Below are 16030 nucleotides of genomic sequence, written 5' to 3' on the forward strand. Positions count from 1 at the left end.
GGAGGGGTAAGAAACTTGTCCAAGTTCACGACCCAGTGACTGGCAGAGCTGAATTAGAAGTTACCAAAATAAGTTTAACATTCAAACTGGGTTGATTTGATTTTCAGTTTATTTACATTTGCTTGGAATATTTTTTTAAATAAATGATGTAAAATTCCATCTTAGTCTTCTTTAAACACACACACACACACACTAGTGGGATTTAAGGTCTCAGGGTTCTACTATTTTACCATCTAGTTTTATTCTTAAACAAAAATGGAGCCACTCAGAGACCCAAACAATTCTTTACTTTTCAAACACTTATCCAAGTTGACATTAATTTTATTTTACTTTAAAACTTGTTTTTATATTTGTTTATCCATTCATCCAAGCAGAGGTCAGAAGACACCTTGCAGGAGTCAGTCCTCTCCTTCCACCATGTGGGCCCCAGGGTTGAGCTCAGCTGCTCTCTAACATTGCTTTTAATATAATCACACCTGCCTAGGACTCAAAACCCACTGATGTGCTACCATGGTCTACTGTTCCCACCTCCTCCAACACACAGGACTGGATGCAGCCAGCCGTCTGCCCAGTCTTACACCCAAGGATGCAGCTAACTGAACAAAGGTGGGGAGACAGGATGTCAAGCACTGATGAAATTTTCACAAACCACTGTCCTCCCAGTCCTGAGTCACACAGGATGGAAGCTCGTCTTACCTTTGGCTATTGTCGGCATTTGAAATGCAATGCTGATTACGCCCACCAAGTCTCCCAGTGGAATCAGGGATCGCAAAATCGACCTGATTCGAATGGCTTCTCCCTTTCCAGCATGAATCAACTAAACAGGAAGAGGATAAAGGAAGCTTAGAACGAGCTGTGGACTCTATCCATAGCTCTGTTAGGAAACTTAAACTGTGAGAATCCAAATTTAAAGAACTTGTCTTTCCTGAATTGGCATAAAGTTGGCCATCTCTCAGAAACTGCCATCTCCGACACACAGGCAGGCAATCACATCTTGAAATTTGAAATGAAATTTATGCCCTGGCAATACTGAAGCATGCATGGGCAGCCAGTATATGGTGGTTCTGTTGAACTTGTCCATACTAGGTTTCATGGTCTAAGCTGATGAGGACAACTGACCAGGTCTCTTCCTCAAGAGAACACCAGATCTCTTTACAGATTGGTGGTTGTGAGCCACCATGTGGTTGCTGGGAATTGAACTCAGGACCTTTGGAAGAGCAGGCAGTGCTCTTAACCACTGAGCCATTTCTCCAATTCCCACAAAGAAGAAGTATCTTACAGTTCCACATCTTACAGTTCCCACAAATAAGGGGAAACACTAGGTTATATACCTGGTTTACCCAAAAGAACTGTATTTTTTAATAATGTTTGGGATACCAAAACAAACTGAAAATCAGATAAGTTTACAAACAATTGCCCCCTAAAATCACATATACCTGCCAATAACCAGAGAAATAACTAAATAAAACTGTCACTATTTCTAGCCACTGAAAATAAACTAATATTTGTGATTTATTTAGCCTCTTTCTATTCTTTAGATTGGGAATTAGCTTTATATCCATCCAATTTCCACCCTGATTCTTGGAGGAGGGGGTCAGTTCCATTTAAGACTTCTGGCTGAGGAAGTGCACCTGACGCCTGTGGATCAGGATAGCCAAGAGTCTCAGTGGGTTTCTGGAATAAGTCACAGCTCTCTAGAGCCAGACTCAGTATCTGTCACCTTTACCACAAGGCAGGAAAAGCAAGCCTAGTAGAGGGCTCAACAAATTACTGTAAAAATGGCTGAACTTCAGAAGAGGCACGGTGAGTCATTATGGATCTGTTTTAGTGTTTCCAGACCCTTAAGATGGGCGTGACAGTAACACTAAAAGCTTCTATGTATTATTATAATGTCCTTCTTAGTTCCTCTGAGACAGGCAAAGGTACAAACTGTGTGAGCATCCATGTTTTGTCTGCAGTCATCTCCAGCACATGGATCTTCCATCATCCATTCCCAGGTACCAATGTGAAAAAAAAGTCACATCATCAGCATTGACTGGGTTGAAAATAAGATTCCAACCCTTCCAAGGAGGCTTCGGGTGGGGGGGGGAGATAATTAATCTCACTGTGAAGGGGAAATAGAATAGACATCCCCATCACAGGTGGATGGGGTCTGAATGGGTGGATGGGCATGGGAACAGGAGGGATCAAGTAGGGGAGGATGGAGAAAGAGAGTACTGGGAAAGACAACTGGAATCGGGAGCATCTCTGGAATAAGCTAAAAACCTAGTGCAATGGAGACTTCTAAGAATCTATGAGGTTGACCCTAGTTAAGACTCCTAGGAATGGGGACATGGAGCCTGAACTGGCTATCTTCTGGAACCAGGTAAGACTTAGAGTGGAGGGACTGAGACTCCAGCTGAGCCACATAACCTTTGGCCAACAATTTCTCTTGTCTACAAGATATGTTGGGGTAAAGGTGGCACAGAAATTATGGGAATGGCCAACCAATGACCAGTTCAACTTGAGACCCATACCATGAGAGAGAGCCCACACCTGACACTACTGAGAGGGCCAGGACCCAGAAACTAGACAGCCCAGACCTAGGATAGAATCAAATATGAATGGCAAGAAAGTCAATGAAACAATTCCTAATGATATTCTGCTATGATGTAGGTGTGCCTTCTATATATCTGATGATTTCACTGGCTAATTAATAAAGAAACTGCTTGGCCTGATAGGTTACAACATAGGTGGGTGGAGTAGACAGAACAGAATGCTGGGAGTGAGGCAGATTCCTCGGGAAATCGCTATGCCTCTCCTCTCTGGTCAGATGTGACGGAGCCAGCCACCAGGTCAGACATGCTGAATCTTTCCCGGTAAGACACCACTCGTGGTGTTAAACAGATTATTAGATATGGGTTAGTCAAGATGTGAGTAAGAGGCTGAAACTAATGGGCCAAGCAGTGTTTAAAAGAATACAATTTGTGTGTTGTTATTTCAGGGCATAAGCTAGCCAGGCAGCTGGTAGCCAGGCGGGAATGCAGCCCGCTGCTCCACACTACACTGCTATACTCATAGATTGTTTTCTAGGCCAACTGCCACCAGAGAGACTTCACTTAGCAACAGATGGAAACAGATGCAGAGCCCCACAGACAAACATTAGGCAGAAGAGCTCAGGGAATCCTGTGGAAGAGGGCAAGGAAGGATGGTGAGAGCCAGAGGGTCCAAGGACACCACAAGAATATCACAGAATCAAATAACCTGAGTTCATTGGTACTCACAGAGACTGAACCACCAGTCAGAGAGCTTGCATGAGACTTACCTAAGCCTTCTGCATATATATTATAGTTATGTAGCTTGGTCTTCTTGTGGGATGCCTAACAGTGGGAGTAGGGGATCTGTGACTCTGTTACCTGCTTTTGAGACTCTTTCCTCCTACTGGGTTGCCTCGTTTTAATAGGAGAGTAGGTACCTAGTCTTACTACAACTTGATATACCATGGCTGGCTGATATCCCTGAGAGGGCTGCCCTTTTCTGAAGAGAAAGGAGGAGGCATGAAGTGGGGGGTGAAGAGATGAGGTTGGGAAGGAAGAAGAGAAACTAGGAGGAAAGGAGGGAGGAAGGGAAAGAGGGAGGAGAAATTGTGACCAGGTTGGGAAACATTAACTAATTAATCAATAAAAATAAGTTTAAAAAATGATTCTATATTTTTTAACATTCTAACACTTCTCTGTTCTATGGTTCTTCTCTGGTTACAAAAGGAGAGAAACTCAAGTGGGTTTTATCATATGAGCTTAAAAGAAAGACCACAAAATAACAACTGAAAACATACATAGGTTCCAAGGGTAGGGAGATGAGATGTGCTGCAAGCCATCTACTCTGGCTTCATGTTTATCCCAGCTCAGAAACTGACTTGCAGGTTTACTTAACATTTTATACATGTGCAAGGGTGTAGGGTCATCCACAAAGACATGGGAAGCCTATTTGCTAGCTCCCAAAGAAAAGTGACTTTCTTTCCCCTAATAACCATCAACTGCCAATAGGTCATCAGCTAGGGGTGGGGTATCAGGAGTCTGGAAGCTATTACAGAGAGCCGCAGCCAAGCAAAGAACAGAGAATAAGTGACTGAGGAGTACCCACCCCCAAATGGGACATTCCTAACACAACCTTTACACTCAAGGCTCCGGGAAGATTGTAGAAGACGGGGTAGTACACGTCTATGAACCAGAAACCAAGAGACTGCTGTGAAATCGGTTTTTCTGGACATGACAGGGATGCTACCCATATGGGCTCTCAACAACTATGTCTGCCTTACAGTTTTGAAATCAATATTGCCCAGCTCTACTTATGCAGAGATAAGCATTGTATGAAAGGAATCAATTATTGGTGGAAGCAGTGGTTTCCCATCGGAGAAGAAACTGTACAGGGAAAATATATTCTCTTCTTAAAAGGCAAGGAGGCCACATGAGTTTTAAAGACATATGGGTGACTACATCTTCCATTAATGACTTGTACTGAAGATCTCATTACTAATTTTTATAGCCAATGAGACATTTCTAACTAAACAAACACTTGTTCAGCAATTAGGCCACAGCTATTAATTTTAATGGAGCATGAATATTACCAGTTCAGAATGCGGCTATAAGCTCTGCCACCCATGTTTTAGTATTGACGGCTGTACCAGGATTGCTGCCCTCCAGTCCCCACACAGACTCACATGCATTTCAGGAGCACAGCGACCGAGCAAGTCAATCAAAGCTGCATAGAAGGTCATAATGGCATTCCCCATGTGGATGGTGTCATCTTCCTCCTCTTCTGTATCACTTTTGGGGATTTTTTTTTTCAAAAGAAACAGAAAGTATTTAAATGAGGGTGCAGTGATCAGAGGAAAGGGGATACCCTTTTCCTACCAGTACTTTCATACATCTTACATACACCAGTGAAACATTTTTCAAACAAAATATCAAAGAGTTAAAGATCAGAATTGGGGCTCTATTACCAAGAACACATTGCAAGGGCATATTAAGATTTCTGCCAAGGGAAAGGGGGAGAACGGTTCATTTGATAGAGTCTGATCATTTTCTTTTTTAAAGCCTTAAAGATTTTATTTTCTTTTTGTTTGTGTGTGTGTGTTTGTTTATGTTTGCATGTCTGCAATGCCCTTAAAGGTCAAAAGAAGGTGTCAATTGCCCCAAAACTTGAATTACATATAGTTGCAAGCTGCTTGATTTGGATACTGAGTACCAAACACATAAGGAGGTCTCTGGAAGAACAGCAAGAGCTCCTAACCACCAAACCATCTCTCCAACCCTTTGCTTCTTTTTTTCTATTAATCTTTTGAGTTAGTTTACAAACAAACAGCTTTCATTATGGTATTTTCACACATGTACAACATTATACATTTTTCATATCATTCTCCCATCACCCTGCTCCTCCCAAATAGTCCCTTTTTGCTTTTTATACCATATATAGAGAAGTGTATACATATATACAACACATATATGTATATGATATGTATATATGCCTATATATGGATATATATATATATATAGTTCATTTCCAATGAGAGACAACATATTAACAAAAGAAATGGTGGAAAGTCTATCGTGAAATAAGTTTAAAAGTTTTTTCTAAGTAGCACTCAAATAGAGAAAGGGTAACCAGGGACATCATATATGATAATATATGTCAGACCCCATGTCTTGCTCTAGAGTAATGTTTAGAACTGTTACTCTCACTCCATCACTCATAGACTATCTAGTCTGCCTCTTTCTCTACCGCCTCAAGATTTTCTTTCTGCAAACATCCCATTATCTTGATGATAAAATGCAAATGTGAACAGCCCTAAGGGGCCTATCTCCTTCCTTTTGGGTAGACTGAAGGAGGTGTCATCAGCTGGACTCAACAGTCCGCAGAGTGACAGTGAGCAGCCTTATATATCCATGAGGGAGTTCTCAAGCTCTTGTGTGCACTGACTAACATGGCCCTGGCCTGAGCTTTCTGAATGTATTTCCCACTGTGAGATCAGCTAAGGACTGACTTAAACATCTGTCTACCAGATAAACACATAAGTTCTGTACCACTTCTGCCTGTGGAAGGAATAAGGTTTTCTTACTTGCAAGTCTGTCCCCTCTGCATCCTGTGTTTTATCTTTACATATGCACTAGCAGTGTGAGTACTTAACCCCCTGGGAGGACATTCACCTTCACATTAAAAACTATAAAAGTGAGAACACACATGACACATACCCATCTGCGTTATCTTAGGGCCCTACTAGAAACCAGCATCAATATCTTTTGCCACATATCTGTCTGCTCCTCAGAATTATGCCTGCTTTCCTGGATGTTCCCATCATATTAACCTTGCTGAATCCCCATTCACTTACTAAAAGGCTCTTTCTCTATCTGATAACATGATAAGAACTTATCTTGAGAAGCTGCAGAAATGGCTCAGCAGGAAAGAGAACTTGCATCAAAAACATAAGGACCTCAGTTCAAACCACCAGGATTCACATAAAATGCCAGGCATGGTCAATGGTCATACATGCCTGTAACCCAAGTGCTAGGGGAGGAGCAGATTCAGGAAAATTGCTAGGGCTTGTGAGTTGCCAGCCTACTTCCTAATTCAATGAGTGACTGTCTCAGAGAATAAGGTAAAAAGTTACAAAGTTACAGAGCAGAACAACTAATACCTCCTTCTAGCCCCTATACAAGTAGATAGGTATACACACATACACAACCAAATTATCTCACTACCACTGGACCTGACTCGAGTTTCAGAGGCTTACCTCCTGTCATCTATACTATGTGCTTACTACTGACCTGTGCCCTGTGGCCTACATTATCCTAGGATAGATATAAATGTGGTCAAACACTTTGTAGATGACAACATTATGTCCCAATGTCAAGGATATAAGCTTCTGAACTGTGCTCTTTGCCTAGCTAGCCCAAAAACACTCACAAAATGCATCTCCTAAATCTGCACACTTTCTCCAGCTTACACCTTGGTTCATTCAGCCTATTCCAACAGCCAACTCCACATCCTTTTTGTCTAAGACACTCAGTTTTCAGTATCAGGTAGTAAAAAAAAAATTAGCAGGATGTCAAATACAAGTCGTCAAACTTGGTGGGGTGATAGCATTTGCTGAGGGTGTGCATGGTATACCTACAGGGTTTTGCTGGATCCACTGGTTGGGGAGGGACCATCTCTAGAAGGATCCTCAGCTATTTTTATGGCCTCTTCCATGGCTGCAAGGAGGCCATTGCCACCTTCCCCTCTCAAGGCAGGACCAAAGCACTCGGGTCTCCGGATGAGCAACCTCACCACGACGTTTGCGTTCTCTTCCACACTCTCCCCTGCAGTCAAAAGAGTAACGTAAACAAAATATAAGACTTCCAGGGTCCATAAACATTTCTCATTTAAAGAAACAAGTGTCCTTAGAAATACACTATATTAGCAAATTCGGCTTTTAAATTACATTTATTTACGGGGGTCGGGAGAATCAGTGCACACACCACATGGAAGCCAGAGAACAACTTGCAGAAATGGTTTTCCCCTTCCTACCCTGTGGGTTTCAGGGGTTGAAGTCAAGAGGTCAGTCTTGGCAGCAAGCACCCATATCCACTGAGCCATGTCACCTACCCATAAATTCAACACTCGACACACATCACATCTTTTTTATGTATTGTTATGGTCTGCATGTTGAAGGCCCCTCAAAGACTTGCATGCCTGAATACTTGTCCCCACGAGGCACTGCTGTCTTGGGAGTAGAGAATAACTTGGACCTGGGTCAAGCTGGCTATTATGGGCTGTCACAGAGGGCCTTGAAGGGAATTCTACCTCCAGCTATATACTAGCTCTCACTCTTCATTTCCTGGCTGGTGCCACATATGAAGCTGCATTGCAAGCTCTTGCCAACCATGGACTAAGGGACTGCAGACACTTTTCCTGTAATGATGAACTGATTAAAGTCCTCCCTCAAGGTGCCTCTATCAAGTAGTCTGTCACAGCAATGTGAAAAATGACATACGCACACACTAAATATCATAAATAACTTTCTTTGATAATATTTTCCAAGTAAAGCAAAATATTACAGAGGACAAACATTTGTTAGGGGAGAAGATAGTGCAATCTCAACCCTTAAGACCCAATTGCAAAAAATTCTAGAAGGTACATGCAGATTTCAATTATGAGCCACATAAAATATGGAGTATGAGTTATTGCTGTGAAAATAAAACTATTAAATAAAATATACAATCTTTTTTTTTTTTTGTTTTTTCGAGACAGGGTTTTCCTGTAGTTTCTGGATCCTGTCCTGGAACTAGCTCTTGTAGACCAGGCTGGCCTTGAACTCAGAGATCCACCTGCCTCTGCCTCCAGAGTGCTGGGATTAAAGGCGTGCACCACCACTGCCCGTCAAAATAAAATATACAATCTTTCTATTCACTTTCTTTATGAAAATGCTATGATGAACCCTTATTTTATTTTCTTTTTTTTAACAAACTCTAATTTATAATTAAGCATATACATATGCCTGTGTGTACATGAGAATGCAGATGACCCATAAGGGGGTTACAGGCAGTTGTGGGCTGTCCAATATGGGTGCTGGAAACTAGACTTGGGTCCTTTACAGGAGCAGGTAAGGGACTGTAACCACTGAGCCATCTCTCCAGCCCCAGAAGCATTATTTTCTCTCAGTTTTACGGGTCCTCAAGTGGTTATGGCCTACCGTTACAGAAGACAGCAAATCTGAGAAAGTCAAGGTATCTCTCTCCTTCAACTGGATTCCACCCAATGTCGGGGTAACCTTTAGACACCAGCATCTGGCAGCTCTGCAGCCCACAGCCGGCCAGATAACGAACTACCTACAAATAAATGATAAGCAAGGGGTTAGCCTTTTCTTGGAAGAAACTTGAGCCTATACTAAGTCGAAAGAATAAGATTATCTAGAAGTTGTTTCAAATGCATGCATTGCATTTATTTGTGTGTATGTATGTGTAAGTGTAAGTGCAGGTGCCCAGGGAAGCCAGAGGAAAGCACTGGATATCCTAGAGCTGGAGTTGTAGGCAGCTGTCAACTTAATGTGGGTGATGGGAACAGAATCTGAGTCCTCTAGAAGAGCAGCAATCACTCTTAACCACTGAGCCATTTCTCCAGCCCTAACAAATATATCCCTTTTTGCAATTCTTTTGAACATCGTGATAACTGACATAAATTCTCTCTAGTTAAACTTTAGTTGTAGGACATACTAAAATAAAACTAATATGGGGTTCTCCTCTGTATGCTGTGAATACCATCGGTTAATAAAGAAACTGTCTTGGGCCTGCACAGGGAATATAGGCAGGCAGGGAAAACTAAACTTAATGCTGGGAGAAAGAAGGGTAGAGTCAGAGAGAATCCATGTAGCCCAGCTGGAGCAGGACGGAACTTTACCTCTTAAGCCACAGCCACATGGTAATACACAGATTAATGGAGGTGGGCAATTTAGATGTAAGAGTTAGCCAATAAGAAGCTAGGGCTAATGGGCCAAGCAGTGATTTAAATAATATAGTTTCTGTGTGATTATTTCAGGGCTGAGCAGCAGGAAACCAACAAGCAGCCTCCTCTACAACATAAACAAAGTGTAGTCACCAAAATTGTGAATAAATTCTATGAGAAAAGAATGTTCTTGAATTCCATACCATATAACTCAAGAACTTTGCATACAAAAGTCATAATATCTGACATACCTCTGAATGTCTAATGAAATCTGGTCCAATTAAAACCCACCCGGGTGCATCCTTCCACAGCTCAGCCTGGAAAGAGGGGGACTGTAAAACTATCTGAATGCAGGAACACCTGTCTGAGATGTAAAGCCATCTTGGAGAGAAGCGATTCATTCATCCCTTCAGTGGGGGGCAGGTATGAGAAAGTGGATAAGTGGGTAACCCTAACTTAGAAGCAGATCTCAACTCTGATTAAACTTGTCTCACTCACAGGGCACACTGTTTGGAGTACGTTATTTATGTTCCTCGAATCAATATACATAAAAACTTGATATCTGACTACCTGCAATCCAAAAATCTAAAATCCCCAAAGCTGTGACATTCACAACAGTTTTAGTGTTGACATGAAATCACAAACAAAAAAGTCTATATCTGATTTCAGATGATGGGCCACATTCAAAAGGCAGGTACACTAAACACACTGAATCAAATATTTCATTATCTGTGCACACTAATTTTTTGTAATCCAGAAAACACTAACAGTGAATCACGATGGCTTTCAAGCATTGTGAACAGGAGATACTCAGCCTGCCCACTAGAGCACTTTTCTGTGATGTTGAAATTAGCACTTGAAAAATGCCTGCCTGGTTTATCTTTTAAGATACTTTATTTTGTAGGCATACTAACAGCACATAACATTTCACGAGGCATTGGGACATAAGAAATCCATCCCCAAAAAAGCCATATCCAATGGTGATAAAGGGTTGCAAGAATAACTTGACAGAGTTCTATTCAGCTTAGAAACAAACAAATGCTATAGCTAAAACTTCTATGTCTGTAGCACTGAAGGAAGCGATGCTCAAGAGAATGGTCAACTTAAGATACAAATTCAATGTTGTTTGAAAGAAACACATTCCGAAAATACCTTACAATGTTCCATCTTCCTTCCAGGGTACCCTGTGCCCTTTGCAGTCCCTTTCCCTGTATATCTAGCCCCAGATGAACTGCTTTCTTTCAGTACAAATTAGCGTGTATTTTCACTAATATTCACACATGGAATTATGTGGCATGAACCTTCCTGTACCTGGCTTCTCTTACGTGGTATAATGATACTGAGATTCAGTCACATTGTAGTAGAAGTTAATACTGAATTATTTTGTATTGTGAATAGCAATCCACTGCACATGACGGATAGTCCACAGCTTCACTTAGCAATCTGTACAGTGGTGGGTGCTTTAGCTGTGGACAATGGCAGATTACTTTCCATTGAGCAAATCTAGGAGTGTGAAGGCCACATGTACAGTATAAAGAGTGCATGTTTAAACTGATTGACTCTTTGGAGGCTTTTCAGAGTCACTGTACAGCATTCAGTCAACAGCTCCTTGGTGGTGGTGTTCAGTTGCTCCACATTCTCCCTCTTTATTTGGTATTATCAAAGGTTCAGATAGATATTAACTATTTTAAGGGGTTATACAAACAAAAAGATTTTAAGTGGCACATAGGAGCAAAGTCTCCTCTGTGAGTCAGAGATGTAAAACTTCATGACGCTGATTTGGCATGTCAGGGAACTGGGGAAGAGCTCACTGCCTTACACCTGTAACAGTAACATGCAGGTATTCCCCAGTGCCAACATCCTCTCTGAAGCTGGGCAAGCATATGCAAAAATGCTGACATCACCAGTAGCAATATAAGTAGGGAGTGGATTTTAAGAACCACATAAATATAACAATTTTTAACCTGCATGTGAGCTACCTAACAGTGTCCACTGGGATGGAACTCATATATGATCATGGTCCTCCAAGACCACAACCTCTAGAGATGCCACAAATGTCTTGTTTTGGGAAGGCATATTCTATGATGTTTGCATCACAAAGATGCTATGGAACTGTATTTCTCAGAAAGTTATCCTGTTAAATGTTATTAATATATACATTATATATGTATTCATATATATATATATAACACAAGTGATCATATAAATAGAAACCAAATGAAATGTGTACTTACATATACATGATATATGATATGCAAATATACATACTTTCAATAAGATAAAATTAAGTCATCAAAATAATAGGAAGAGCTAAAGAAAGCAGGAATGATTTACAAATTTAAACATCAGGGATTGCAAGAACTGATCACAAACATGACTTTGAAGTCATGATGAAAAGATATCTGGCAAAGGGCCACAGGCTAAGAGGGGTAAGGAAGGACTTTGCACGGAGAGGGAACGGTGAGTACAAAAGCCCTGAAACGGGGACACATTCTGGCATGCTCAGCTATAGTGAGGTCTGTGCAGCTAGAACAAAGAGAGGGGACTGGACAGTGACAGAATATGGGAGCAGAACAATATGCGGGTGGATGGCACTGGAGCAAACTTGTGTCTTTTACTTTGACACTGGGTGACAGAGAAACCTTTGAACAGTCTGGAAAGAGGATGAGGAAATTCTTTTAAGGTGATCCATGTCTGTAAAGAAACAACAGAAAGGGACTCTAGAGAAGGAACAACTGGCCACATGGAAGGCTTCTGCATACTTTGGAGAACATTTCACGCACGCTGATCAACACGCATGGTTAGATATGCTTAGAACACCTAGCCTTGCAATTTTTCACTGGCATCCTCACTGGAACATAAAAATATCCTTAGAAAAATTAGCACCATAATATTAAACAACAAGAGCAGGTTTCATGACAGACAAGACTGTACCAGTCACTGAAAGGTGACTCCTATTTCTCAGAAAAAGAGACAACCTCTCTTAAATTTCTTCATCTTCACAACACCCAGTATTGCAGAATGGAGAACAGAATTAAGTAAAATATAAGACATTTACAGAACTATAATCAAATGCTATGCTATGATATGAATATCACTACAGCACAAGTGTTTATACCGAACTAATCTCAAGACAACTGCCCCAAAGGTATAGTTCATAGACACTCAAGGTGGGAGCATGGCTCACCTTCTCCAGATCTGGCTCCCGGAGAGCAAGGGCAAGTTCATTGTTGTCCATGACCGAAGCTGCAGCCACGTCCAGGGGAGTTGACCCTCTCATAGCTGGTGAAGCTAATTCAAATGAAAAGGAGATAATGCCTGGGTTTTGCTGGAACTAGGAGCAGAGTGCAAGGAAACACACCTAATGACATGTATATTTGACTAGTCTGAATCAATGACATATCTTTGACAACTAAAAATGTGTATGTTTATTGTGATTTAAATAGGTACAGACTGTGAAAGGACTCAGTTGTGTGAATTAACATGCAAGACTTCAGAGTCTTAGCAGGTTTTGTGATGGGAACACTTCAGATCTGCTGGGTGATTTTTAAAAATATAACGTACTGTTGTCAACTACAGCAACTACTTGTTTGGGTGTTTGGGGGTTATGCTCATTAAAATGACCGTAAACTAGACAGTATAAAAAAAATCTCTCAGGTGGCAAACTTCTGAGCATGTCTGTGAATGTGATTTTAGGTTGGATTAATTGAATGGGAAGGCCCACCATAAATATGGGTGGCACCATTCCATGACAGAGGGCTTGGACTGAAGAATAAAGGATAAAGACAGCTGAGTGCAGCCTGCAGCCACCTTTCTGCCTGCTTCCCAGCCTCTGCCATATCAGAGAGTGACACTGCCACCACTCCTTCCCCACAAGAACACTTTGGAACCTGAAAGTGTGAGTCAGAATAAACTCTTCCTTTTCTTAATTTGCATTTTGTCATATATTAATCCCAATGGTGAGAAAATAAACTGATATGCCTACTATCTAAGTCTACATTGGTAGACTTGACTGAGTAGCTAAGTCTACATTGGGGTGCAGGTGATACAGGATCTCATACCATAGCCCAGGCTGACCTAGAACTCACTGTGTTGTCCAGGTTGACCTCAAACTCATGATGATCTTCTTGCTTCAGTTGCCTGAGCACTGGGATTTTAGGTGGCATAAGCCACCACATATGGTAAAGTTTTATAACCTTTGACTGATATGTCCCCAGTCTAGTTCTCTCAGGGCCTGGTACGTACAGTTCCACTGTCTAATTTCATGGACTCCGTGTTTTCAGATTCACATAGAGTTAACACAGTACAACACTTGATTTAATGTATTTGTGGGCCATCAGCTGCTACAATTAATAAAATTTCCATCTGATTGTGCACTTTGAGTATAAACCTCACTTTCCTTATCTGTTTATTTACACTGGGACTGGTTTTATATCCTGGCTATTGAGGGAATACTCCCCTGAGTATGGGAGCAAAGATGTGCTTTAACTCACTGACTGTCCTTTCTGTGGGCACTTACACTGAAGTCAAATTGGCACATTATATTTTAATTGCATTTTTAAATTTATATTATATTGATATATTTGTGTATATGCATGTATACACAGATTATCACACCCATGTCATGGTGCACATGTGGAATACAGAGGACAACTTCTGAGAGTTAGTTCTTTCCATCCACCACATGGGTCCCAGAGATAGAACTCTCGGGTCATGAGGCTTGGTGGCAAGTGTCTTTATCCAATGAGCCATCTTGTAAGCCTGGTGATTCTACTTTTAACTTTTCATAGAATCTTCACACTGTTTTCCACAGTGGCTAGAACAGTTATGATTTCCAGCGTAAGTATTCAGTTATTCCATTTCCCTACACCCTTGTTAACAGCTAACATTAAAAACACCCATTCTAGAAGGTGTGAGGTGGCAGCTCACTGTGCTTCTAATTTATACTTCAGGATTAGTGACACTGAACACCTCTTCATTCATCCATTGGCCATTTCAATCTCTCTCTCTCTCTCTATCTCCCTCTCTCTCTCTCTATCTCCCTCTCTCTCTCTCTCTCTCTCTCGCTCTCATATCCTCTGCCTGTACATTGACATTTAAATTTAATATACATCTTATTTCTAATATTTATCTTGTTCATATTTATGTATGTGTTTATGTGCACATATGCACATGTGCATGAGTAAGAGTGCCTGTGGAGGCCAGAAAACGACATTAGGTCTCTTGGAACTGTAGTTACGAGCAGTTGTGAGCCACCTAATATTGGTTTTAGGAACAGAACACCAGTCCTCTGCAGGAGCAGCAAGTGCTCTTAACCACCAAGCCATCTCTCCAACTCCTACACAGCATATTTTTCCTTTAAAGATTAAATTAATATCATACATTAACTTACCAAGACCGACACTGCTGTTTTCCAGTAAATAACTGAGATGATCAAACATTGCTTTCTGATTCTGCCTACTAATACGACAGAAGTAACAGAGAAAACGGCAACAGTTGGCCACCATCTTGGGGAAGGTGATTTCCTATAAAAAGCGTATATAGTTAGTTGCTGAAACAAATGATAAGATTGAGCTCAGAAGGTGAGGCCACCGTGACACTGTCAACCCATATACGCCCATGAAGACCAAGCTCAGATACTGAGAATCTTCAAACATGGAGCCTGTGATTTACTCAGTCCTTGAGATACTAAACATCAACCCTGACACTGTCTCAAAAACCCAACCTGCATCCCTGATTGTATCTTCAGTTAGCCCTAAACTTACAGGGAACCTGGCTAAGAAATCAAACTGACAGACACACCTATGCTGCCTGATTATACAGTTGTCTGCGCCTACCTGGGAAACTACATAATATCTCTGATTCTGTTTTATAAAATTCAGAAAATATGGATGCTGAGAACTAAGGAACGGAAGGGGAAGATATACTACAGAAAGTTCAGAAGTTGGAGTCTCGCAATGAGATATTTGTATCAGCATCAATTGTTGCTGTTGTCAACATTCCAGGACTCCACAGCTTCCCTGTTCTATTCACCTGTTGGGAAGGTCTTGGCCAGAAGGGTCATCTAGTCAGCGTTGACACATGCCTCTTACCTTACTCTACTTGCTTCTACATGAACACAATACACTGTGAAAGTCTTTGCCTATACATGGGGCATGGAAAACCTAGGCTTACATATATTGTAAAGACTACCTGGTGTGAATTAAATTTTGACGTGACTTTTACATGTCAAGTTATCAAACTGTGCTGGTTTATATGAAATGATGAAGCTCTTCGCTATGTTCTAAACAAACTGTTGTTGTGGACTTTGTTGTAAATTATATTTACTTAAAAGTTAACTTTGAGGTCTTACCACAAACCCATTCCAGAACAATCCTGGCCAAGCACTGATTTGACTCAAAAATTTAGTGTATCCAACTGTTGTCTGAATCCCAGCAATGGCTGAGTCTGATGTATAGGTATATGACTTATACTTCCAATGGCATGTGACTTAATTTTAAAAAACAGATATGCTCTTTTTAAGTTGCTGAATTAGACTCACTTGGGAGACAACAAATGACAAAGCATAGGA

The 16030-nt window shown here is 41.1% G+C and overlaps 1 protein-coding gene across 1 annotated transcript in view; it reads right to left on the reverse strand.

The window, feature by feature from the left end:
* Positions 1-16030, reverse strand: part of Ryr2 (ryanodine receptor 2) — a 387717-nt gene that overhangs the window by 153257 nt on the left and 218430 nt on the right. Inside the window, exons 43-48 of the mRNA XM_038334286.1 lie at positions 14852-14984; positions 12647-12750; positions 8711-8846; positions 7151-7337; positions 4700-4805; positions 697-817 (exon numbers count right to left, since the gene is read on the reverse strand). Of these exons, the coding sequence (XP_038190214.1) occupies positions 697-817; positions 4700-4805; positions 7151-7337; positions 8711-8846; positions 12647-12750; positions 14852-14984 (787 nt within the window). The remainder of the gene's footprint in view (positions 1-696; positions 818-4699; positions 4806-7150; positions 7338-8710; positions 8847-12646; positions 12751-14851; positions 14985-16030) is intronic.

Source organism: Arvicola amphibius, chromosome 6, assembly GCF_903992535.2.
Source record: "Arvicola amphibius chromosome 6, mArvAmp1.2, whole genome shotgun sequence".
Lineage (NCBI taxonomy): Eukaryota > Metazoa > Chordata > Mammalia > Rodentia > Cricetidae > Arvicola > Arvicola amphibius.